Raw genomic sequence first — 26,764 nt, 5'->3', positions numbered from 1 at the left:
CATGTGTCTCTTTGCATCCGTGTGTAAATAATAATAATAATATAATAGAATGAATAATAATATAATATAATGAATCGAATATCTATATCTGAATATCTATATCTGAATAGAATATCTATTCAGAAATAGAAAATTTGTGCTGCTGATGTGCTGCTATCACAGCGCTTGTCTTGCTTTTAAAAACAATTCATGGTGTGTGAAGGTAGTTTAGTAGTTTCCAAATAACCTAGACCTGCTTGTTGCAACAATAATATTTCATTAAAATTCATTGAAATTCTCTCTATTCGCCCATTCTTGTTTTAAACATCTGTAAGTTGTCTGATTGAGGTTGCATCTATGTTTTTGCTGTGAACATGCAGCTTAACAGTTGTATGTAATAAAAGGGTCAGTGATTATATTTCAAAAATATACAGCAAAACAAAATTCAATTAGCCTCGTGTAGAGGTTAGATAGTAATATCTACCTTTGCAAAGTGCTAAGCCTAATTCAGGCCCTGCTGTCCTGCTACCATGTTACAAGCCCACCACATTCCTTGCATCCATGCCACTCTGCTGCCTCCTCACTAAGCTTTGTCTGTTATCATTTTATGGAAACAAACTTTAATGATGTTTGGGACTAAACTTAAGCACTAAAGACTTTGTAGCATGGATTGTTGACTAAAACAGCTTACTTTTTCATAATATCCTCTATATTTATTTTAAAACATTATTGCAGCTTTTACTTTTGGAAACAACACTGATGCAAAACCAAAAAAAAAAAAAGGATGCATAACTCTTTTGTTTTTGCAACTCTGCTTAATACAAAATATAAATTATTAAAACACTTTGGGGCAGAATTTCTTCTTAGCTGCTCATGCAACATCTTTTCGACTAACTTTAACCTTTGCAATTAATGCTTGCACCGTGAAAGCTTTATGCAGATGTGTAACCAAAAAGAAAGTGACTCACCTCATAGAGGCAAACAAAAGAAAAATACAGTAGTCTGCAACATATTGGTTTTCCCCTTCAAAGTGCCATTTTAAAGAACATCGCAGGTCATGTAAACACCATGTTAGTTTTTTCATAATTTCTTTGTTCTATTAAATACATTTGAAAACCACACGTTTTTCACCTTGTTGCCCTTCCCCATGCCGACATTTAAAGCATGTTGGGGTTTTTTTGTTGTTTTTTTTGAGGTACAGTACAGTATGGTGGGTTTTTAACCAGATTAATTTTCTCTTGAGCTTAGGTAACAGTCAAATAAAGATGTAGCTAGGTTTTTAGTTATTACACTAATTCTAAGCATTGGAATAGCCTTGCTTGAGAAAAACTGAAAAATGGTGTTGATTTTATGATTTCCAAAAGTTCAACTAGACTTTAATAACTTGTAAATGCTACAAAGGAATTTCCATTATGAGGAAATGTTTTAAAAAGTATTTATATTTGATCAGTAATGCAATGAACCAGATATGTTTATTAAGATAAACCAGTTCTTAGGTATTATATGAATTTACTAAAGTGGCGTTCTGTAAAGGCACTGTCTTAGCTAAGTCTTTATCTTAGCGATGTGTTCAAAAGATTATAAACATTTGTGTGAAAGCATTTAATTGACTCACCATTATTAACTAATTTGTTACTTTCTTAGTTTAGTTAAAGTCAGTGTGTGTGTAAGCTATCTGAGCCAACTAAAATTTAGTTGCTAGAATTTCAAAACAAGGTTAGATGAGAGCCTGAAAAGTTTGTCCGATCTATGTTACCCATTTTAACTTTTAGGGAACATAAAAGGCCGTCAAAGTTTTATAATTAGAATATTTTGTATAATTATTATTATTATTTGCCTATTTAAAATGTAAACAAGCAAAACATCCAAACCTCTATAAATAGCAAACTAAATAGCATAGAATATACTTTATTGTCATAGACTCAAGTGTGCAGTGGATAGTAGCAGCTGCCATTAGTGTCAGGGTGGGATGGAGGTTTGACAGGACCTAAATGCAGACACTGAAGCTGAAGCGTTTTCTTTAAGATTTAATAATTAAAAAGGGTAACAGAAGCAAAAATCCAAAAACATAAATCCACAAAAACTGAGAACCAGGAATATGCACAGCAAGGGGGCAAAGAAATGACAAGAAACCAGCAACAGAGACAAAGCAGAAGGTGCATATATGGAAGAGAGAAAAAAAAGACCAGGCTAATCAGCAGATTGGGTGCAGGTGTGAATAGAGGAGTCTAGAAAGGAGCTTGGGAAAAAGAGACCAACACAGGAGGGCAATAGAGGGCAAACAATAAATACCTAAGAACTCAAATACACCAAGAAAACACCACAAAATAAGAATTAAACCAATAAAACTAGAAAACAAAGAAAAAACATGGACCAATGTGAAACTGAAAACTCCAACAGAACCAAACCATGACAATTAGAAACAATAAATACATATAAAAACAAATACTAGCTAAAAATCGCACAGAGGCTACTTACACACTCATAACATGCCTGAAGCCTTGCTTCAAGGGGCATTATAACAGTAAAAACATTTAAAAATATTCCCTTTAAATTAACTAATATTTTGTCATGACATTACTTGAAGCAACTAATCAGACTTTTGGCCTTATCAACAAAACTTGAGGCAAAGATGACAGGCCTTTTTTTTTTTTTTTTACATCAAGTCAGTACATTTTTTTCAAATAAACCAAATTAACCATAAAGCCATGGGAAGAACTGTATATATCTTAGGCATAAAAATGCATTAGATCCATGCTGTACACAGTGCTAAATAGACGAATCTCCCTCGCCTTGTCTTAACTCAGTCAGTTTAAGAAGTATGTCAATTACTATGAAGTTTCTCTAGTTTAAATTCTCTTTTTTATGTCTGTTAAAATCAGCTGAATGAAACCTATAAGAAAAATTGCAACCCCTAGTTAAAACAGATTATATCTTAACTTTAAAGGCACTTTTCGTCCCATTTCAGGCATTTTCAGAACTTTGGTGTGATATGCAGCAGTCTAGTTATAAAAAAAAAAGAAAAAGAAGGGGGATTGTAACGATTTTGGTTCTGTTGGTTTTCTCTAAGTTTTCAGTTTCAAGTTTATCCAGGTTTTTCCTTGTTTTCTAGCTTTATTGGTGTGTTCTGGATTTATTTAAGTTTCTTAGGTTATTCTTTGCTTGTCCTCTGCTGCCCTCTTGTGTTCTCCTTTTTCCTACCTCCTTTCCTGTTCTGATCTGCTCACACCTGCTCCCAATCTGCTCGTTAGTCCTCTCTTTGTTTCAGTCTCCCCTAAATACACTCCTTATGCAGTTCCTCAGTGCTAGTTCCTCGTCTTACTTTGTCTCACCCTGGCTCCTTGTGATAGTTTTCCCCTGATGTTTCCATGGTTCTGGTTAGTGTTTAATTTTTGTGTTGTATTTTTGGATTCCTGTTTTTGCTAACTGTGTTATCTCATTAAATCATCAAAGAACTCACCCTTGCCTCTCAGCCTCTGCATTTGGGTCCTCACAAAAACCTCCAAACAAATCCTGATAGGGATTGTGAATTTTTTTTTTTTTTGGAAGCATACATAGCGGTATGCTGATGGAGATGCTCAGTCATCCAGATCATAGTTATTCAAAAAACGAAAAAAAAAAACAACAAAAAAAAAAACACTGGACTTTATTTCCAAGTTTGAAGATGTTTTGCTTCCCATCCAGAAGGCTTTTTAAATTCAAAATGTCAGAACTAGCATTTAGTCGAAGCTTTACAAAAAAGCCCAAATAACTTGTTTTTTCTTCCGGCTCAATTTGGACGTTTTCTAAGCCTAAATGAGCTTTTGGGCTACTATATAAAGCTTCTTACTCAACACTAATTCTGATAATTGAATTGAAAAAGCTTCCTGAATGAAAAGCAAAATGTCTTCAAACATGGAAAGCAAGCCCAGCAGATTATTTCTCAACTTTTTTGGATGCATACATAGCCTAATTATTATACCGGTAGTCTATTGACCTAAAGCAATATGCATGGCATGGTTGTTACATGTCGGATACGACGGTCATTGACCTTGACCAAGGCACCTTACAGTATAACTGCAGTCAGTCCCTGGACTGGCATGGCTATCACTGCCCCTACATAGTTAGGGACAAATGCAGAGGAGACATTTCCTACTGGGATCAGCTTCATAGTCATGGTAGGTCACTAGATTTTATTTATTTTGCTCAAGCTACTCGTATGCCCACAGACCGCCAAATGCTGAAATGGCAATATAATTGCCATTACTGTAAATATATAGTAGAAATGTACAAATTGAGTAAAATAAATGTCACAGGGGATGGTATGGGGAGATGGTCATTTAAGAAGGGGGATGCTTTTTAAGATTTTTTTTAAGAAGGGGGATTCCATCCCCTCTCATCCCCCCTCAACTCATACTGGTGATATGAAATCCAAGCCTCAGGTTATTTTTTCTCTGCAGCTCCTATGCTGCTGCCTCATATGTGTGACCCAGCAAGTCAGTACTCATTGCTGCTCCCCCGCTGAGAGATGTGTTAAAATCCAACCACTAACAGCACTGCTGAGAGAAATGGTGATGGAGCTTTTGGCTGTTCGGCGTAACCACTTACAGATCACATGCAGCCACTCCAAGGACATGGATATGATAGTTTCGCACACCTGCAATGTACTGTATGCTTTCATTGTTAAAAGAGCCAGTTTGTAATATAGCCTAATCCCTTCATATGTTCTTCAAATAATTTATTTTCCAGAGGGTATAAAAGTAGCAGACTCTGAGTTATTCTCTCAGCTTCTGCAGGGTATACTGAGTGGAGCACTAAGGGGCGTGTAGAATTTATTTCCATCTGAAAACATAGAAAACAATAAATCAAAGATGGTTCCAAATTCATCAAGTCTTCATGCAAGCTTTTGGTACCTTTGTAAAGGTTAAGAATAGAAATATTTTCTTCAAGGTTCAAATTGCAGATATTATATATGATATTTATTACTGATTTATATTTAATAAATCAATATCCAGAGCAGAAAACAGGTCAGAATCAGAATAACAGACAAAAATCACTTGAACTCTAGAGTTACTCTCACAACAGCTTGAATAATCAGGCGCTTATGAAAGGCTGGCAAACAACATAAATAGCTTGGGAACCAGGTGGAAAAGATCGGCGTTAATCAGCCGCCGGGCCAATTAGACAAGTGAGCAGGAACAACTGATAAAGCCAACCATCAGCACCAAGACCATGACACAAATAGTAAACTTGTTGAAGAAATACTTATTTAATTTAGCAGGGAAATCAAACTGCACTTAAGTTGGATAATCATGAACTACAAGTAATTTAATTTGTGACCTTATGGTTGATTGGTACATATAGCATGATTTTGACAAAGGTGATATTTTTTTTAAGTGAAAAAAAAATTATTTTGTTTCTAGTGAATTGCAACAGAAAAAAAATAAATTGGTGTGTGACTCTTTACCTACTGTCTAGGTTTCTATCACACACTTTCTTAATGTTTTATGTTCTTACTATGTAAGCTTTTGCGTAAAAAATCTCCTGCGCTAAAACAAGTCCAGCAACTTTTAGGCAATGAAATATGTTCACTTGATTATGTGATACACCAGTAGTTGGGGCAGAGATGTATTTCCTAACAGATAGCTTCAGTTAGTAATAAACACTGAATTTCCAAAGTACCTGAACTGTACCAGTTCATAATTGAGAAGTCCTTAGGTGAAAGCATGACATGTGAAATGTTTTACTGATCTAATGAGGCTAAAGGCAGTTGGATAGTATGGTAACACTTTTGCAGGCAAAATCTTTGCAGGTGAAGAAAAAATTAAAATAAAATCTATTGTACAAGCAGGTCCTATTTTTCAGTTTAAAAACACTGATGATACCTTCCTTTGTTTAAACTATTCTATAAACTGTGCAGCTGCTGTTACATTGAGGATTATATCCTATCCTATCCAAGTTACCTCTGATTGAAAAACTAAATACACACTAAGCAAAGTTTGTGTAGCTCAGTGTAAAAGTGCCCTATTAGATGTTCTGATCAGCAAAGAGAGGCAGGTCAGGAATATGCTCTGACATTAGATTAAGCATTATGCCATTTGTCACTGTCTCAACCTGCTCACACAATATGTTTGGATTAAAGAACCATCATTAAAGATGCAAAATTCTTCAATCAAAATAATAGCTTGATGTGCTTGTTGATTTTCTTTTAATTATTGGTATATTTATGTGTTTGTTTATTGCTTTGTTCTATCTGTAGAAATTTCCTGCTGGCAGAATTAATACGGTACCTACTGAAAGTTTTTCTTTTACTATTCTGTCTGGTCTTTCTACAGGAATACTTGGTATAAAACAGCCTGATAAGGACAGTATACTATAGCTTTGTTTCCAAGCCAGGAACCTTTTCCTGGAACCAGGGCAGTTATCTAAGCCTATTACTTTTAACCTAATCGCTTCAGCAACACACACCTGGTCAAAATTAGATTCACTTTGTATGGATGCAGCCCTGGGAGAGAAGCTTGTTAGAGAAAATATATTCCCTAGTTTATACTATTCCTTTATTGTTACAAGTTGAGTTGTTATGGTTGGAAGCCCCAGTTTTAATCCTCACCCTGCTCTGTTTATTACATATTGGACAGAGTGCAGGAGGCTGACCATGGGTGGAGGGCTGAGAGGAATATCTCTCCTGCAGAGAATAACAGCTGCTCTGAAATTGTGATGCGTTGATATCATTTCCCCAAAAGGCTTGAGCTCTAAGGAACCTGCTATTGCTTGATGATGAATAATAAAAAAAACATTTTAACATATACATATATATATATATATATATATATATATATATATATATATATATATATATATATATATATATATATATATATTTTTTTTTTTTTTTTTTTTTTTTTTTTTTACTCTCTTCGAAAAAAATTCTGTAAACCAAACTTACGAAAGATGAACATGACTTTTTGTATAATCTTGGGTGGTGAGGATTTAAGGGGGGTGATGGGTCAGTCTTGAAACAACCTTGTTAAGGCTCTTGATTGAAGACCTTTTATCCAGGCTCCTTTCTGCAAAACAGGGAGGCGTGTGAAATTTAATCAAAGGTTGTCTCATTAACACCTTTCTAGGTTTTGGATGAAAACTCCTCAGTTATCAAATGCTGCCACCATGACAGATTAAAACCATTTTGGAGATTAATGTTTGATTTTGTTAAAAATATCAATAGTTTCTATGCAGTTTTTTTTTTTTTTTTTTATTCATTCAGCGTAATTAGAGCAGTTAGTAAAAAGGCGCCATGTCTCTTTGTGTAATTGAAGGTTTTTAAAATTTATATTAGGATTTTTTTTCTTAAGAATAACAAACTTCTGATACTAAATCTATTCGCTCCTCTCTGTGTATAAGCAAATCTATTGACAAAATAAACTCTCATAGATACATTTAGTTTGTAAAGCAACTTTAATAAGAAAAATTATTTCCAGATTTTTTTTTTATGCTTTTCCACATTTCAACATAAAGTACAGCAGCAACCATTTAAAATAGCCCTTTCCAGTCAAACGCCAGCCAAATGGCGGCCCACTTCCCTGCAACTCTCAGCAAAATCCCCTCCAACTTCCAGCCACCAGAGTGACCCTCTCTTGCAAATTTGTTTACTCTGACTCCACCATTTCATTGAATTACAGGGTCTGAGCCAGGAGAAGGCACTTCTCTTTAGATCTTAATGTCCACAAATCATGACAGAAAGATCATTTTAGTACAAAGATTGATGTTTAAAAAGGAATTGAAGGGGACCAACCAAGGACCAGCCAAGGGCCCATCAAGTAAGTGGGGAAATTTTGAATGGCTATTACCGTATTCCTCAAAGATTAACTAAAAAGGTGTCAGACAATGATTCACATTTCCAATTCAGACCTTGCTGTTTTGCAACAGAGACCTCGGGCTCCAAATAAAAAGAAATACCTGTTAGAAAACTATCTTCCTAGCAGATTATTACTACATTTGAATTTATATTTGAGTAAAAGCATTATCTAACCTTTTCTAAGCCGTGGAATTAACATGAAGTGAGATATTCAGATATTCTATCTAAACCGCTCGACTGAAGTAACACTGAAAAGAAAATTATTTCCTTTAATCCTTGAATATACGTATATATAATTTTACACTTTTCGGGTTAAAACCTGATTCATTTCTAAAATTTAATAAAAACAATTAAGATTTAGGCTTAGACCTAGACTTTCACAGAGTCTAAGATTATTTGGGTCCACCAATAATTCAATGTTTGCTTTTCTGTTTATGTTTAAGCATTTAGCAGACACTTTTATCCAAAGCGACTTACAAAGTAGACACAGTTATCACCATCACATCTATACTGTAAAAATAAAGAGGTTCTTAAATCGTTTCGCAATTATTGGATGGCAACCATGGTTCAAGTTATATAAGATTTGTGGCTGTAAGGGCAAAGCAGCTAACAACAAACAGAGGATCCAAGACGCACGCACTGATAATGAACATAGACTGAAACGGTTTAAATAGGATTCCTCTGGAGGAAAAGTAGTGGGTTGAAAAAATTTATCGGAATAGATATATGCAAAAACAAAAAGTGAAACAAATCAACCATTGTGTATGGAAACAGAGAGAGGTCGTGTCCCTCCGATACTTTTTCATTGTGGTTTTCTTGGGAAAATTTGTTAATTTTCTTATTATCTTAAGATAACAAAAGCCTTTTTCTCGTGATAACGAGATAATTGGGTTGTGTTAAAACTGATTACATCCTTCAATACCACAGAAGTGGGAGAGGATTTATAATTCACGGCAGCCTATGTGTAATTCTGCAAATAATCCTGTGTTTAACTTTTAGGTTAAGATATGACATTGTTGGTTTGATGATTTGCTTCCACTTCTGATTAATAAGCAATTAAACCTATGCCTCTGGCACTTAAGCGACAGTACTCTGTCACCGGGTGCTCTCTGGACAGCCCCGGAGTTACGCCTGTAACAGGTATAAGGTGCATCAACCTCCAAAATGAGTCCATATTAAAGATTTTCATCAAAAAACTCTTTTTTTTTTACTGTATTCATTGCAATCAAATCATCTACCTTGACCTGGAAATTAGTGAAAAGAAAAGGAAGCTAAAAAAAAACTGATTATTTGCACACGCACGGTACCGCGACTGCACAACTATGGGCAGGCATGGGTGGACTGGGAATCCAGGATTGTTGACGAGCCTCGTTCATTACTCATACAGGTCATCTTGTTATCTCAAGAAATCAATAACTGTTTTCTCGCCTTAGTGTGAGAAAACAACTAATGGTTTAACCATGATAACAAGATAGTTATGTCATTATCTCGAGAAGGCAAAGAAATAAAAAACTCGAGTACGACCGCTCTCACCTTCCGAACATTGTACACTAGCTTTTATAGAAAAAGGAATTTATTAATGTATTTGTAGTGTTAATGCACGTATCAATATGCTCCCGAATGTATTCATACTGTATGTGTAACTTGTGTATTCAAACTCATCACACCAAGGCTTTGCAGATTCCTCAAATAAGCAATTTTAAGTCAGTTATATTAAATGTTATTTGATCGTGTCCTGCATAAACACAAATGATAGCATAATGAAGCAATGCTGTTTCCTCCATATTCTGCACACGTTGTTTTATTTGTATATGCAATGGATTCACATTACAGCAGTGTTAGGTTATAATACCACAGCCGTGAACAAAGCGGAACATTTGTTTCATAGTGAATGAGAAAAAAATAATATTTTTTCAATTAACAGAGAACTTCAGGTGGCATTCTGACAAGACATTCTACAACAGCCACAAATGACTGAAGGAAACAAGTCATATAAACCACAGCAAACTTCTATAGATTAAGAGCATTAATTTCAGTTTTAAATATTTAGTTTATAAAAGCATAAAAATGTTCCATTCAGATAAATTGAATTGGAACTATATGAGGATGAAAACTAAAACAGTGTGGAGTATAGTTGCTGTGTCCACAGTATTTTATCTCATCTTTTAAAGCAGGACAAAGCTTCTTCTATTTGCCTAAATTATGCAAATCAAACAGAGCTTTATTTAGTTTATTTACTTGATTTGTGTTTGATTTTCTTTACATATGAAGCACCTGTTGGCATGTTCCACAATAAAAAGCTTTGGATTTAGTATTTCAAAAAACCTACATGTTTTGACAAAAAAACAAATAACTGTTTCCTTTTTTTTTTTTTTTTTTTTTCCTAAACAAAAATAACGACCAGATTTCAAGGTGTGGTATTTTTTTCAACGTGATCTGACAGAGATGGCAACCTCCAACTCAAGTTGCACTTTAGTTAATAAAAAAATACTTTAGATGCAACTTTAGCCTATCACCCTAAGAGTTGAGACTCGAGTTGCACTCCTGGTCTGTGAGCTAAATCTTTGTAAAAAGTATAATATAATATAATGTATTGAGAAGTCAAAGTGTTGAGCTACATACTACAGATGATGCATTTGATTTTAAAAAGATACACATGATTATTAGCCAGTGATGTTTGTAGACAATGAGCTTTTAATGTCTCTGTTGATGTCAGCCGTAGATTCATGGACCAAACAAATGTCTCAGCGTCAAGCTCAACTGAGCTCAACTGAATTTTTAGAATTTCGGGTTCAATGGCATTTTTATATTTTATTTTTTTTACGCTTTTTCTTCTTTCGTACAGTGGCACGTATCTTATGTATCTCTTTTAAATTGCTTTAGATTATTTTGGACAGAAATTTACCTCATTTATAGTCTTCCTGTTAAGATAACGGTAAAATTACAAGGACTCTGCAGAGAAAATTTAAAGTTTTATACACTTTCTGTTCATAAACAAATTTAACATTTAGTGATTTTCCTAATAAATCATGTATCAACTGTGATGTAATAATACTGTACCTTAAATTTAAACATATATATTATGGCAAACTGTGTCATCTCAAGGAGTTGATGCCTGCTGAGAGAGGTTGTTTTAGGAGCAGATTCTAAATTGCAGAATGAGAACAAAATTCAAGCCCAAGTATGCATCAACATATCAATTCATGAAAATACTCCAAAGAGTATTTTTCTGCATAACCCCCATTTCTAAATGCAGACCACACATATTCTGGCAGGTGTATGGATGGAAAAAACATAGGAGAAAAAAATCCAAAAGAAAACATTTGATAAACAATACTAACAAATTTAAAAGAAGGGCTGGGTTTTTGGATTGATAATGAAAGGATTCAAGTATATTCTCTATTTAGACAACATAATAGAATATAAGAAAAAGTAGACATTACTTAGAAAACGAAAAACTTGTAGAATGCGATGATCAGATTTACTGTTGGAAACTTTTTTATGAAATTTCTAATTCAAGGCTTTGAGATCAGTGCTTATGCTGTCACGCCTATTAAGATTTTGGACAATGCTCAACGTTAATCTATTTTCTTACAACAAAGCAAACAACAAATTGGAATTAAATTATCAAGTGATCTGTATAAATCAAACTAATTTAGATTTCACTGCAAGCAGAAATAAATCAGCTTTGCCCTGTTTAGCTCATTATTAAAATGATCTTTATGATACCCAGCAAGTAAAAAGATATAATCTAGGTTGAATATTATCAGGCTAAATTGACTCTGGAACTGGCTCACTACTGTGACTTTAGTAAAGTCCTTATGTTTGTGATGGACTTTATAGATGATCCTATTAGTTGGACCATGAAACAGTCAGAAGTCGTCCTTTGGTCTTCACTACACCTTGTCTCTGGATCCTTGACTCTTGTTTGTCTAGACAGAAAAACATAAGATATTAAACTCAACAAGTATGGGGGTGTAGTACAAAAAAAATCATAACCAACAAAAACATTATGTCTCTGCTCTGTTTCTCCTGACATATTTTAAACTTTGGTAAAGAAACAAAATAATTTTAAGCAGGTTTGTTTGGAAGGCAAGGCCAAATATTAAGTTGTCAAAAAACAAAAAAGACATAAAACACTTAGAAGCAGTTTGCTAAATTTAATTGTATTAATAAATAATGGTGTATTTATATTTGTCTAATTTTCACATTAAAACTTTGCTTCAACAATAACATTGAACTGCAAGTCAGTATCACAAAAACAAGATCTAAATGTCTTTTACTTGACCCATAAATCCTTTCAATCCATCCAGATAATCTACTTAAACAAAGCTAAAACAGGGCTAAAAAAAGGATGTCCTGCTCTGGACAAAGGTGCTTAATGACATCTTTAAGATTTCTCTGTAAAGTTATTTGTCACGAAAAAAGGCAAGAAAATAAATCATGATTCCCTTTGTTAGAAATTTTGGAGTTGCTTTAGAAAACAGCAAAAATATTTACAAGCATCCGTTAAATATCATGTTTACACACAGTAAGGACAACCTAACATTTCAATCACACACTGACCTTTCCTTGCTTGAGCAGAAGAGATTGGTGCTACGGAAAAACCTCCTGCTGCACATTTTCACTTCACAACTTGCGTTGACATTTCTCTGCAATTATTCATGTTTATACGCTCAAAGCAGGCATGCTGTCTGTCACACTGAGGTTCAGATAGCTTATTAATTGGATTTATTTCAATAAATATTTGATAAAAAATGTTAAATACCAGATCTAATTCCCCTTTTCACATAGGGTTTAGACAAAAAACAGAGTTATAATTATGATTATGGTTTCACAAGAAATATATATGTTAAATTATAAGAATAATACAGACTAATATCCAAATAAATTAATTACCAATAAAAGGCCAAATAAAATAATAGCCTACTGTATTTCTTTCTGTGCTTTTTTAAAAACAACAACAGCCATAAACAAATTTTAGGAAAAACTCTTATGACTGATTCTGGGTACGATTTTCAGTCATCCAGGTCATAGTCCTTCTAAAAAAGTAAAAAATAAAATAAAATCCAGTGGACTTTGTTTCTAAGTTTAAAGGCATTTTGCTTCCCATCCAGGAAGCTTTTTCAATTCAAAATGTGAGAATTAGTGTTGAGTTTGAAGCTTTATGTAGTAGTTGTTTTGGCCTAGAAAGCATGCAAATAGAACCAGATGAATGGGTCCACCCCTTAGAAATGGGGAGCCTTTTTATTAGCCTGCAATACCTGATACTAGTCTATGCCTCTGAAAGGGGGTCATTAGGGGCAATTGTTTTCCTAGCTACCCGGTCGAGATGTTTTGTCCCGTGCATGAAGTGGGTATTGAAATGATAGTGGGAAGGAATCAACTCCATTGCTGCAACAATTGCCCCTAAGGACAATAGACCAGTAACTAGGAAACAACAACAATGATACAAAATGGAAAAGACACTAATCATTTGTGCAAGTGCACTCTCACAAACAACTACAGGTGCTTGGTTCCAGGTACTTCATACAAAGATCCACTTCCATACAAAAAGCCCATATTCTTATCTTCAGCTACCACAGTATACATGTCAGATTAGATAATACTACTTATACTTCAGAGATATTATCAAAGTGCCACATTATTATATCTCTTATACTATATTTGTTGTGTTGTTCTTTTATTATTAAGACCTTTTATTATTGTCTCCTATTATCTCCTTTTTATTTAATCTTTTCTCCTTTTTCCTCTTTTTCCTTTCCTGTTTTACTTACATTGCAGTGTCCGTGTTATCTGTAATACTCCCTGCATAATCATAATAAAGGTATTTATATGCATAAATCAGGCGGAACACTATCACAAGGTAAAATCTGTTTGGCTCTTTTTTGGCATCAAGACAATTTTATTCGTATTGCCACATCGCCAGACAGGAGACAAGGAAAAGTGTGCCCAAACTTAAATCTGTTGCTTTTCTTTAACATTTAGATGTGTTCCTTTCCCTTCACACTATCATGGTTTTATTCAGCTTTCTGACTCACATGCAAGAAGGACTCTCAGGAGAAAACAGTGATGGGAATAAATTATATTTTTCTTACCCAAGAAAATATGAATTTATGGGTGATCCAATGGAGAAGTGGCAAGGGGAAAGAGCAGAAGTTTGTTGAAGAAGAAGTTAGGATACATAAGCAGATCCAGGATTGTGGGTGGTTTTATGGTGGAGACAGAGTTTACAGATCCAGGCTAAGTAGAAGATGTGGAGGATGGTGAAGTAATCCAGGTTACACTGTGGGATGACTGAATCTATCTTTGCTCTCTTCTAATTTATTTAGAAGTACTGCAATCACACATTTTCTCTTACTCCCAACTTTGTGGTTGGCTGCAAATTTAGCATGCCTTCCCTGGAAATGCCTTTCCAAATTACTCTTTTTATTTTTTGAGATCCTTAAAATCCCGCACTCATAATGTAAGCAAATTATCCGCTCCATTCTTCTTTGAATTCTCTGTTCTCATCAGGTATCTTCCTTTTTTCCCTGTGGGCTCCATGCCCCGAGACACACCCATTGCTTTGTTGCCTGGCACCGCACCACGATGTGTTGCAGGCTATGACCACTGATTTTTATGGCTATGAAGCAAATTTTCATTAAAAAGAAATGTTTACATTTATTGTTTACATTTATTTATTATACACATGTTTACAGCATTGGAAAACATATTGAATGTTTGTTTGACCTCCTCCACACCATATTAAAATAAAAAAAGTGAAAAAATAAATAAATAATATTAATTAATTATTAAATAAATAAAATTTTTTAAAAGCTCCAGGGAGGCGCTAAAAAACTGCATGCGGCTCTAAAGCCGCGGGTTCCCGACCCCTAACCTAGAACCACCAGAGGGGTTCATTTTGATCATCTGGGGTTTGTCTCACGAAGAAGGTTTAACAAACTCAGATTCAAACAGCTCTAAATTGATCTAGCCTAAAGTCGGGAACTATGAGTTTTCAGTTTCACAACAGCTTCTATGAATTAGTTCAATCAACCCTAAGTAGATAGACTCAGAGTTAAGCGAGTGTGTGACAAGTTTAAAAAGCCAACAGGAAGTGCCTATTTTACCCCACTGGAGCTAGATATTTTTACAAGAAATAAAAAAAAAGAGGAGAATGTGTTTAAAAGACAAAGAAACAGAGCTACGGCTACAAAGGAGAAGACGATGGTGAAGGGGAAGATTGTTGCTCGAGATAATGCGTAGGTTTATATGAAGTGGACTATGGCAGGCTATTTTTTACATTTATTAAAAGCACTCTCCTCTCTGTAATTTAATTTGCAGATAACTAAAATAAGATTCTTCCTGATCAAAATCACACTCCTAGACTGTACTGTTTATTATAACATATTTTCTAAAGTACATTTTTCTGCAGAAACTAAATTTCAAAAAAGCAACAAAAAAAAAAACTAAATTATAGTTGTAAGAATTAAGTTTTATATATCTAGAAATGTTTACACATTATAAATGGCTGTTTTGACATTTATCAGCTTGACTGAATATGTATTTATGATATCTGAAACACATTTCTTCATAATTAAAATAATACACATGCCAACCAATTACAAAAATAGTATGGAGTCCTGAAATTAATTTCCTGACATTCAGAATGTTTGTTCTAGATGTGAAGAATGTAATTTTGTTTGAAATTGACATTTTCAAAAGGATTTTTTATTTTTTTAGATATCAGGAATAAATATTCAGTAAAACTAATACATATCAAAATGTCTTGCAATAGACTTGTTTTGACCATGATAATATCACAGGGTTATTTCTTGAAGGGAATGGATCAATGTATTCTATTTAGCTGAAATCACCTGTCAGAATGTAAAGATGAAGAATAAAAACATTCTAATAGATGGAACCTCATCGTCTCATGGGTTCCTCCTCAGATTTTGTCTTCTTCTTTCTTTCTTACTTCTTTCTTTCAAGGAAGTATTCTTCTAACCTTAGGGCCACGAAAAGTTTTAAGGGTTAAGTTTTAAGCACAAAGTACGGTGAGAATTAACATCTAATTTGTAAATATTCCTAATAAAATAGAAAAAAACGTAACTTTAATATAATTACCTAGATGTTTAATTTGATTTCAGTTATTTAATTTATCAGTAGTGTTTCGAGGTACATGCATCTTGTTCTGTTTTAAAAAAAAAAAAAAAAGCTTTTATAAGGTTAATTACTGTTCTTGAGAAGCTTCTACTTCAGAAATTGTGAAGAGAAAATACCCCCCCCCCCCAAAAAAAAACATTTAAAAAAGTCCTAAACAGATTATCTTCCATCTCTGAGTTTAATTGTTTGTAATAATTGTTCGTAACTTTCTTTTCAATTCAAGTTTAAAACAATTGTATTTCCATCTTCTTGTTGATATCACTGAACACTAAATTCAATCGGAAAAACTCACACGGAAAGAAAAAGACAATTAGAAAAATTTTATTGATACAATTTCTTTAGTCTTTGGTGCTCACAAAACATTAGCACTAAATTTTGTTTTGAGGTGAACAGGAGAAAAGAATAGGGCTGTTTACCCCCCAGGCCTGAAACTGGTGGTGGAGTGGAGATAGATGAAGTTGGTCAGTCCATAGACTGCTGGTTGGTGAGATGGTGTGCTTGAGCTGTATGGAGAAATCCAGTGGATTGCGTGAGCTGATGCTAGTGCTTCACTCAGGGACCTGGAAGATGGAAGTCCAGCTTGGATAACACATGTTGCATGAACCTGTCCTTGATAAGCAAGCATGAAGTGACAGTGAAAAGGAAAAACTCCACATTGGGAGGAAACCTCTGGCAGAACCAGGCTCAACATGGCGGTCTTCTGCTGGACCGGTTGAGATGAGACAGGGAACGCAGTAAGAGTAGGGGAGGAATGACACTCAGATGAAGCTTTAGCTACGATGGTGGAGAAGCGGCTGGAGGTGGGTTGAATCGGGGTCATCTGAATCGAAGTCAGGCATAGTGCAACCACTGCCTGCGCTTTGGGTAGCAGACTGAATTGTGGATTGGAGACATTTTAAGATAACCTCTGGAAGCTGATTGTGCTTTCGTGGAGGTGTGATTCAAAGCAGATTTGCTTGTGTCGGAGGCGGATGAGGATAACTTATCAGTTTCTTCAGGTAAACTTCCGCCAAGGCTTCGTGACAACAAATCTGAAATTGCTTACCATGGTCGAAGGGATTGCTTATTGTATTTTGTTACTTCTTTTTTGTGCATTTAATGTTTAACATATAAGTTAATGCAGGGTTTTGAGACAGGCTGTGGGGCACTAATAACCCGAGAGTGAAAAACTAAAGGTTACAATCCAGCTTCTTTAGTTTTATTGGGGGGGTTTCTGTTTCAGCACTCCTCATTTAAAAAAAAAATGTAAAAGTGAAAAACTAAAACTATTTCGGTATATATTTCCTTAGTGCTAAATCTTTTTGACAAATTGTGTTCTCAACAATTATATTGTCACAAACTCATATTGAAAGTATTGGGGGGGGGGGAATGTGACCCAGCTGGTTTGAGAGTTGATTTAAAATCCTTAGACCTCTTTAAAGTAGACTTATAAATGATCTTCATGAAAGTCTCATTCAGCTCTGGATCTACCATCTTAGTGTAGAACATACCAAACTACACATTTAAGGTTTAAAGAAATGAGCTATGCTCAACTTTGTCTTGGTCTATCACATGAAATCCCAATAAACGCATTGTATTCTGTCTAATATATTAAATTTTGAAAAACTAATGAAATATAACCAAGTTTCCAGTGTTGTTCTGCAGAATGTGATCCTTCAGAGAAGCTATTTGTATTAGCAGGAGGCAGTCATACATGTGTGTCTACAAGTCGGAAGCTTGCTTGTTGTCATAGAAGTCAATTCATGGACAGAGTTGAACTAACTTTGACTCCTTTTGTGCAGATGAAAGAAAAGATTCACTCACTGGGTGGCTCTGACCTTTTTTATTATTATTTCTACTCCCTCTCTCCCCCTCTAGGGAACCTCTCCAAAACCTGCACAACAGATGGATGGACAGAGATGCATCCTATTGACATCGCTGTGAACTGTGGATACAATCTCAACAGCACCAGTGATGATGTGAGTAAGCTGCCATCATCTATAGGTTGCTCTTGAAGTCCTGCGGCGAATGAATGCAACAGTGAGGCAGGGGAGCATGTCAAGAGCCAGTGGGCAGAAAGAATTCAATGAGAGCATCTTTCCTTTGGTCTGTGGGCCATTGTTGTTAGGTCTATCAGCTAGATTGCTGTATTGACTGCTGGACTCTTGGCTCTGGTTTTTATCTCATATCTGCTTTCATTTCTATCTTTCTGTCAGGGTGCCTGTCTTTAAAGGGAAAGCAAACATATTTTCAGTGTGACAATGAATACATTTGTATCCTAGAGCTGAATTTGACTCAACTACATGGGAGTGTGTGAGTTTGTTTTAGATTTCTGTGTCGGTTTTGAAGAAAAAATCCTTTAAACTAAACAATTCATGATGTTTAGGAGAAAATATGCTGCCAGCATTAAATATGAATAAAACTCCAAGTCAACACTGCTGATTGTTCGCCGAAGCGTTGCACCCTTAAAACCTTACACTGATATGACCCGGTCAGTCAGAAAGTATGTCATTGGGCAAACGAGACATTAGTCAACAATGCTTCCAAGAGGAAGAGAGGTTAGAAAAGGAAGATATACATTATACTTTGCCTTCCTACACTGGAAAAACAATCTACAAATAAGTAAAAATGTCTTAAATTATGTGTATTTGCCCTTTATTTGAGTAAGTAAATGAGATATTTTGCCAATTGTATGAGTATTTTTACTCTTAAAATAAGATAATTAGATAATATACACTTGAAATAAGACAATGCAATTGTGTTTTCTTATTTTAAATGTAAATTTTCTTGTTCCATTTGCAAAATGTCTCTTTTACCTCCTCAATCCAGTGTAAGGTTTGGTTAAGTGCAAAAAAGGCTAATTCTGTCAGTGTTGATGAAGGTGGGGCAGTACGTGGAGTGGAAGAGCATTACACGGCGGTAAAAAGCTTTCTTGGAGTCGCTCTCTGAGTCAACCAGAGTCTCATTAGTATGCCACATAGGAATTCAGCAGGGTTCGAGCGAGTCGGGGACTCTAAAAGGAATTTGATGTCCATTTCTCTGCATAGTTGATGTCCTTGTGTATCACAGGATGCAGAGCTTCTGATCTCATTTTCGTTTGAAGTAAAATATAAAGAATAATGCCACTAACACACAAGGAATGAAGACAACTCTAAGGCTAAGATTTAACCTTTACACCAATAGCAGTACTGAACCTATAGCTGAAAGAAAGACACAGAGCTGCTAACTTCAGAAAAGCAGTAATCCCTGTAATTATATTCTAAATGACAAGAAATGAACCAGATACACGTAGTAATAAATATCTGACTGATTTATATGCAGTGTTTCATTAATGCATGGATATACTTCAAATTCTTTTCACGTGTTTTGGTGAAAGTTGTGAATTGAAAGTAAGTGTGACATGCATTAAAATTCAGGCTCTGTGAGTCAATACTAGTTTTAACTGCTGTCTACTCTTAAAGTCAATGAGAGACTTCTAGTACAGGTAATTATCCGCTCATATACAGTATGACTGACTCATATTCCCCTTGTCTTATGGATGAAACAGTCCAAACTTGACTATTGCTTGATGAAGAGTTATTGATCATTTTGAAACATGTTCATTGCAAAATGGCTTAGACTAGTTTTTTATTAGGTCTGTTATAGTGTTCCTCAGTTAGTGTGCCTTCACTTCTATCCAAAATAGCTAAAGATTATAGGAAAGGGTTTGAGAAAATCTATTTTTTAAGATTTGCCACAGATTCTTACCTGGGTTTTGGTCTGGACTGTGTTTCGGCTTTTCTAACAGCTAAAAAAGCTTTGATCTAAACCGCTTGTAGCTGTAGTATGTTTGGGGTCGTCGCACTGCTGGAGGACAAACATTAGAACCAAGTCTTATACAGGCGTTTAGAGCTTCTTCCAGGATTGCTCTGTATAAATTCCATGCATCTTCACTGCCACTCTTCAAAAAATACCCTGTTATGTTGAAGAAAAGCATACAAGGTCCTGCAATAACTTGTATTTAAACTGATTGGCTACAGTTTTATTCCATCCATAAGTAATTTTAAGTTGAAGATTTCTCATCTCTCCTGCACAAATTATTTATTTGCTTATGAATCTGTTGTGAATTGTTATTCTTTTGCGAATAAAAAAGATCAAATTAATTGCCATTACATTTTTAGAGTTGTCAAATAAAAGGAACTCATGTCAGAATGTTATTTGTAAAAAAAACATTCAAAGCTAAATTTTCCTCCACCTCCAAATTACATGTTTTTAGTGTTTGTTTATTTCGCAAAATTGAAACTAATTTGTGGTGTTTTGACAAAATGTGAAAATGTTAAAAGTGTTATTACCAATACACTTTGACAGGAAATAGAACATAACAGAAAAATAAACATCCTCATGAAACAGCATTATCATTTTTGTTGGAATGTGGTATAAAAAGGAAAACTGAATGTCAATTATGCTATATGTGGAGATAGATTTATGTTGCTTTCTTGCTCAGAGGAGAAGCAGGATTTTCATGGTTGATAATATGCAGCCTTGCACACATAAACAGTGTTTTCTGATGTCTCTCTGGATGGATTTCCTGCCTGGTATTTATTTTGAGCTGTCAATTTAACAATCATCTCTCCATCTGAAAGGCTTTTTTTTGTCAGGTGTGTTGCACACTTGGCTACTTGCATTTGAATAAAGTACTCTGGGTAAAAATGCTCTTTAGATATGAAAGGTTGCAGACCTCTGATACAGACTTTAAATATTTAGCATTATGTGACTATTTTTTTTTCTCAATTTCTTGTCATTTTTAGGGGAAATTTTTCTGGCAGGTGAAGGTTGGCTACACCATTGGTCACAGTGTTTCGCTCATCTCTCTAACTACAGCAATTGTGGTCCTCTGCATCTTTAGGTAGGTAACTCTATCAGTAATTTTGGTTTTGCAGAATTCTCAAATTTATCATTGCTTTGAGTAAAACATGAGGACACTGTTAATAAGTAAAGCTTTGAAATGCAGGGACCAGACTGCATAATTGGGTTCCAGCTGCTAATGAAAAAAAAAGTATGAATCTGCTTTTAATTTGCAGAAGAACCTGGCTGTTATAGGTTGTATGCTATTACAAGTAACATTCATTGTGGAATACAACATGAAAACCAACTGTTATGTTTTGATTGAGAAAGGCTCTTTAATTAGCATTACAAATAGAAAAGTATTTTTCCAATGACCTATGATCTATTTACTCAAACTTAACATCCTTAACAGGGAAGTTCAATGACTAGTTCCTTAATTTACAAGGGTCTCAAACAATGAGGGAGGTTCAGTTTAAACACTTAACTTCACCCACAGGTGATAGTGATTTTCTATATATTTATTTTCCCCTGATAAATTCATGCTGATAGACATCTAGAAACTGCCTCATGAAGCAGACCTTATTCTGGGAAGAATTATTGGTGTTTAGAGATGTGCAATCTTGTTTCCCAGGTGGTGATAGAAATAAAACAATACTGTTCTGAGGTACTTCAGAAAAGCTGTTTGTGCGATGTTAAAGCTTGTTAAGAAATCTAACAAAATAATAATAATAATAATAATGAAAATGCAGACCAGTTTTGTGATGTTTAGGAAATGTCATATACCAGAACAGTAACACTGGTGCATTGGGAAAGTTATACAGAGAAAACCTACAGCAAAGAAAAAAAAACTTTCCTCTTGACCACAAGAAACACATAATACCAACAGATTAGCATATTGCACTCATAAGAGGCAGACAAAACGAACATCCAGTGTGTATCATTGGTTTCTGTCTGCTGCAGATAGCCTGAGTTACTAAAGTACACTGGATCAAAACACATAGCAAAAAACAGAAACACAGAAGTCAACCATCAGGAGTGTGCAGTTAATGTAAAATCTCAACAACAACAGAAGTCAACAGTGTGAGACTAAGATAAGGTATAATTAACCTGCAGTTGTGCCTGTAGGAATTAAATGAATGACTTGCTTGTCACAAATGCATGTTTATTATTGGGAAAAACTAGCTGCAGAAAAATATATATTGCATAAAAACACAGACAATATAAACATCTGAAAAATGTCATCCACCCCTAAAAAGAATTTGTCAAAAAAAAGGTTGCCACGCTATAAATCATACATTCTTACAAAGCTAACACTTTGATGCAGTATAAGCTACATTATTATTATTATTATTATTATTATTATTATTTGAAGGTTATAATCAACCTTCAATTTTAATGTATGATTTTATAATGTTATTGTCAGGTGATGTGGAGGTTTCTAGAGGACCCAGGTGGAGAGACGGAAGCTGAGATGGTTACTTGCAGATTTAATGCAAGATTTAAGGCAACAGAAGCAAAGATCAAACACAAAATGTGGAAAACACAAATGTGGCATCAGGAAAAACACACATGACGAGAAATCAGCAAACAGAGACTGAAGTGGAGGAGTATATATGTCAAACAGAACAAAAAAAGGAGTAGCAACAGATTGGGAGCAGGTGTGGACACAATGATCTAGAAGGGAGCTAGGGGAAGGAGACTGACACAAGAGGACAACAGAGAGTAAACAAGAACTCAAATAGAACCAAAAAACAACACAAAATAAAAATGAATTAGAAAATATAGAAAAACTTAAATCAAAGTATAACTGAAAGCTCTAAATAAAACTTAAACTGAACCAGAAAGTGCAGAATCGTGACAGTTATTTAAAAAAAAAAAATTAATAGGCCCCAACATAAGAACCGCAATGTTACTTTATATTGAATCTTGAAAATTTTACACCCTATGAAACTCTCACTTTTTAAATAATTCATGGATATAAACAGGCAACATGTTATTTTTAAAGGGGTCAAAGAATGCAAAACTTCAAAAGTTTACATGTCATAGATGAATAACGATAGTTCTGTGGGTGAAATGGACGTATAGAGAAGTTCAACCCCATTGACACCTCCTTTCTCTGAAAATTTTACAATTCTAAACTTCCACCATAAAACAGGTGAATCCAAAGGAAGCCCCGAGTTGTCGTAAACTGTGGCATGGTGCCTTATTTGGTCCTGGTCTATACTTTTTCGCCCCGAAACTTACATACAGACCAGCCCAAGGGTTCACTAGCCCAAGAACATGAATAGAGGTTGCGAAGATGTAAGACACTAGTTTAGCTGTTTAGTCTACAGTTGGGTTTACTTCTACAAGAATTGCAAAGCAGGCAGTTTCTCTATTGAAAATGAGCCAGAACCACGGGCTTTAATGCAGTGTTCCAGGCTGCACGGAGGAAGGGGAATTTTTCAAAGTCTTTCCAAGAATCTGAAGACACGACATGCATAGATTATGTTTGTCTATCAGAAGATCCCTGCAAAGTTTGATGCTCAGCTGGTCATTTGCTCTAAGCTCTCAGCAGCTTCACTCGTTGTAAACCAACCAATCAGCACACAGCTCATCTAAATATTCATGATCATACCATAAAAGGAAGAAAACCTGTCGTTTCATTTTAGGGCTTGCATTAGGGCTCATAGAACAGCAAATATGCCATTTTCAGCCCAACCAATGTTACACATTCATTAGGAGACCTTAAGGACCAACACCAAATACCCTATATAATCATTCTATGACCCCTTTAATGTAATACATTTATTGTGCAATTTTTAATCAAATCAAATCCCTACATTTTAAATCTTTTAGCGGAATGAAACTTTGTATAGTCCCTGTATGTTCCTTTATAAACAAGTCTGATTGCTCTTCTTTTAATAATATTAATTAGATCCAGATTAGTTTGATACGTTTCCCCACACCTCCAGACAATAGATCATATAAAGGAGAACCAGAGAGCAATACAGAAGATGTTCATATAGGAAATTATTGCCAGTGATTTACATATCTTTGCTTTATTATACTTTATGTGAGATTTCCATTATGCTTATTTATATAGTCATTCCAAGAAATGTAACTTAATTCACTTGTTTGTTCTATCTCAGTGCTGTTTATTATCAAGATTCTTATGAGAGAAAAAAAGACATCTTTTCTGAGGAGTTAGAAAGCTTCTCATATTTCACCACTAATTGTTTAATCTCTCAAGCTGTTATATTGTAATCAGAAGTTGATGTCACCCTAAAGAATCAAAAGTTTTAAAAATGTTTAGTCATTTGAAAATGAACCTCTTTTGTGTGTTTTTTTTTTTTAAAGAGAACCATGTAAAGCACTTGATGTGCTCTGAAAAGTATCCAATCAGTCAGCATCTAAATGAAGTGGGAGCTTTCAGTTAGATTTATTTCACTCTGTAATTCTGCTATTAACGCCAAGAGCTCTGGATAATTAGATGGCATTAATTAAATTGTCAGCATGTCTCTTTTCCTCGATCTGTATTCTTGTCTCTCTTCTCTGTTTGTCCCAGAAAACTCCACTGCACAAGGAACTACATCCACATGCATTTGTTTGTGTCATTTATCCTGAAGGCCATTGCTGTGTTCATCAAGGACGTGGTTCTCTACGAGTTTGGTGAGGTGGACAACTGCTCCCCAGGCTCTGTGAGTTTGGTTACTCATTTATGTTTTTGTGCATTTGTTTGTTTTTGGAAAAAAAAAATCAAAATGAAAACCCCTAAAACTTACAAACTATGTGCTGATTTTTATAATGAGTAGTAGGGTAGGTGGATCAATAAAACTAAGATTCAATGTAAACAATACTAGTTTTTATTTATCACCTGTCACACTTGGTGTACCAATGAGTTTCATGCCTAGATCATAGGTTTTAATAGCTTCTGATTCCTTATTATAATCTATAATCTATAATTTGAGCATTAAATAAATGGCCTAGAATATTTTTTGAAATAAACCAAGACAACATTGGTCACAAAGTAAGTTTTACAGAAAAGAAAAATGTTTGTGTCACTCTGAAAAAGTTGACTGAGTGCTGAGTGGGGATTTTTGTGTTCTCCACAAGGGCCATGTCTTAAAGTTGCAGGACATCGGCCCCTGCAAGGTATATGCTGTTAGTAGAGTACAATTTAAATGTCCAATCATTTCAAATATCAATATCTTCTGAATTGCAAATATACATGATAAGATACCAATATGAGGTTATCAGTGTATGATAAAATAAATATCTTTTTTTTTTATGAAAAACAACTTCAACACATTGAATGTAGGACAATATAGTGTAGTAATGAGAGGTTCTGTAAGATGCCTGCTACAGGGATGTTAATACCAGATTTCTGGACAGCATGCATTTTACTATTGGACTGTGGTGTATTTTAACCCTACAGTGTGAGCATATCACTCTGGACTCTGTTGTGTCCATTAAAGGCAAACCAAATCATTTTTTGTTCTTTTTTTTTTGCTGCCTAACTAAGAAGAGCAAATACCAAGTGGAATGCAAAACTGTTCTTTGGTACATTTCTAGTTATCTGTCAACAATCGGTGGTGAGGTTGCTTGAGGACCCAGATGCAGAGACAAGTGAAGCAGGGATGTGTTCTGAAAGGTTTAATTGCAGACCAAAAAGCAGCAGAGGCAGAAATCCAGAAATCCAACTTAAAATATAAAACAAACCAAAATCATGGAGACATCAGGGTAAAGACGAGTCTGAGGAGCCAGGGAGAGACGAGCAGAGTAGACAACACAGCAACAAGAAGGAACCAGCACTAAGTGACTGCAGAGGTGGAGTATTTAAGGACAACCAAACAAAAGGATGGACTGACGAGCTGAATGGGGAGCAGGTGTGGGTGGAACTGGCAAGAGGGAATCCAAGGGAAAAGAAAACAATCACAAGGGGGCAACAGAGAGTAACTAAAGAATGCTTGAAGATCATGGAAAATAAAAACAACTGATAACAGAAAACTGAAAACAGAGTCACAACAAATAAGAACCATAACATTATCTCAGTCTGCACATATATTTCAGCAGATGTTGAAGGTGCATTACCACTAATCTATCATTAATCTGATTTAAAGACTGATTTACTCTGTGCATGTGTGGTCGCAATCTACAGATGATCAGAAATAATACAATAATAGTGTCCTTAATTAACATACTGTTAATGAAACAAGTGCTACCTGTTTATATAAGATATATAAAGCACAAGAGAGAGGAGTTGGAGGAGACCCGTTTCTTGCCAAAATATGATTTTGCATCAAATCAGGAAAAGTTCTAGCTGCCTTATAACTTCATAGTGGGTATTCAAGGTGTTACAGCATGTATGTTGTAAAGTAGCGTCAATGAGCTTGACCTGTCATCCCCTAAACGTGGCACGGAGCCACAGAACAGAGACCCTGATGGCTGCAGTCAGGGGTGAGTTTTATGTCAGTCTAAAAATCTGGCTACCCTATAAGACCTGCCACAGAGTATCCATCAGTATTCACTTAGAACATCCAGTTTAATTTTGAACCTTTCAGGTTGGTGGGATGTAGCTGCTATCTAAGCTTCAAAATGTGATATAGAGATTTGTCGTCACATTAGCTCCATTATATTCCTTTATATTTATTATGCTGATGTCACTGAGGATATGTGTAGGCGTGCAGGACTGCATTTTTACCCCTTCCTGGTGAGTTCACAGTTTGCAGCAGATATCATTGAGTACATCAAAAACATAAATATTAGAGTGAATTGGGCAGCCAATGCAGTCTTTTATGTATATTTGTTGGGGTTTTTTTTGCATGTGTTCTGCATAAACTATCCACATCAGAAGCATGTGACGGAAGAGTTTTTGAATTCATGCTCCAACAAACAATTTGTTCAGATTAGCATACATTAAACTTCTAGAAAGGTTCAGATGCCCCATCTGGGTCTGTTTACCTAATCTTAGCACACCAACTGTGAATCTTTCATACAAACAACATAATCCTTCTTAGA

General features: G+C 35.0%; 1 protein-coding gene across 1 annotated transcript in view; it reads left to right on the top strand.

The window, feature by feature from the left end:
- vipr1b (vasoactive intestinal peptide receptor 1b) overlaps positions 1–26,764 on the top strand; it is a 73,927-nt gene that overhangs the window by 35,341 nt on the left and 11,822 nt on the right. Inside the window, exons 4-6 of the mRNA XM_038293605.1 lie at positions 17,819–17,919; positions 20,728–20,825; positions 24,312–24,444. Coding sequence (XP_038149533.1) covers positions 17,819–17,919; positions 20,728–20,825; positions 24,312–24,444 — 332 coding nt within the window. The remainder of the gene's footprint in view (positions 1–17,818; positions 17,920–20,727; positions 20,826–24,311; positions 24,445–26,764) is intronic.

The sequence above is a fragment of the Cyprinodon tularosa genome, unplaced genomic scaffold (assembly GCF_016077235.1).
Source record: "Cyprinodon tularosa strain WSP-4 unplaced genomic scaffold, ASM1607723v1 ctg33, whole genome shotgun sequence".
NCBI classification, from domain to species: Eukaryota; Metazoa; Chordata; class Actinopteri; order Cyprinodontiformes; family Cyprinodontidae; genus Cyprinodon; species Cyprinodon tularosa.
The sequence above is the reverse complement of the archived record's forward strand: the minus strand, read 5'-3'. Positions and strand labels throughout refer to the sequence as shown.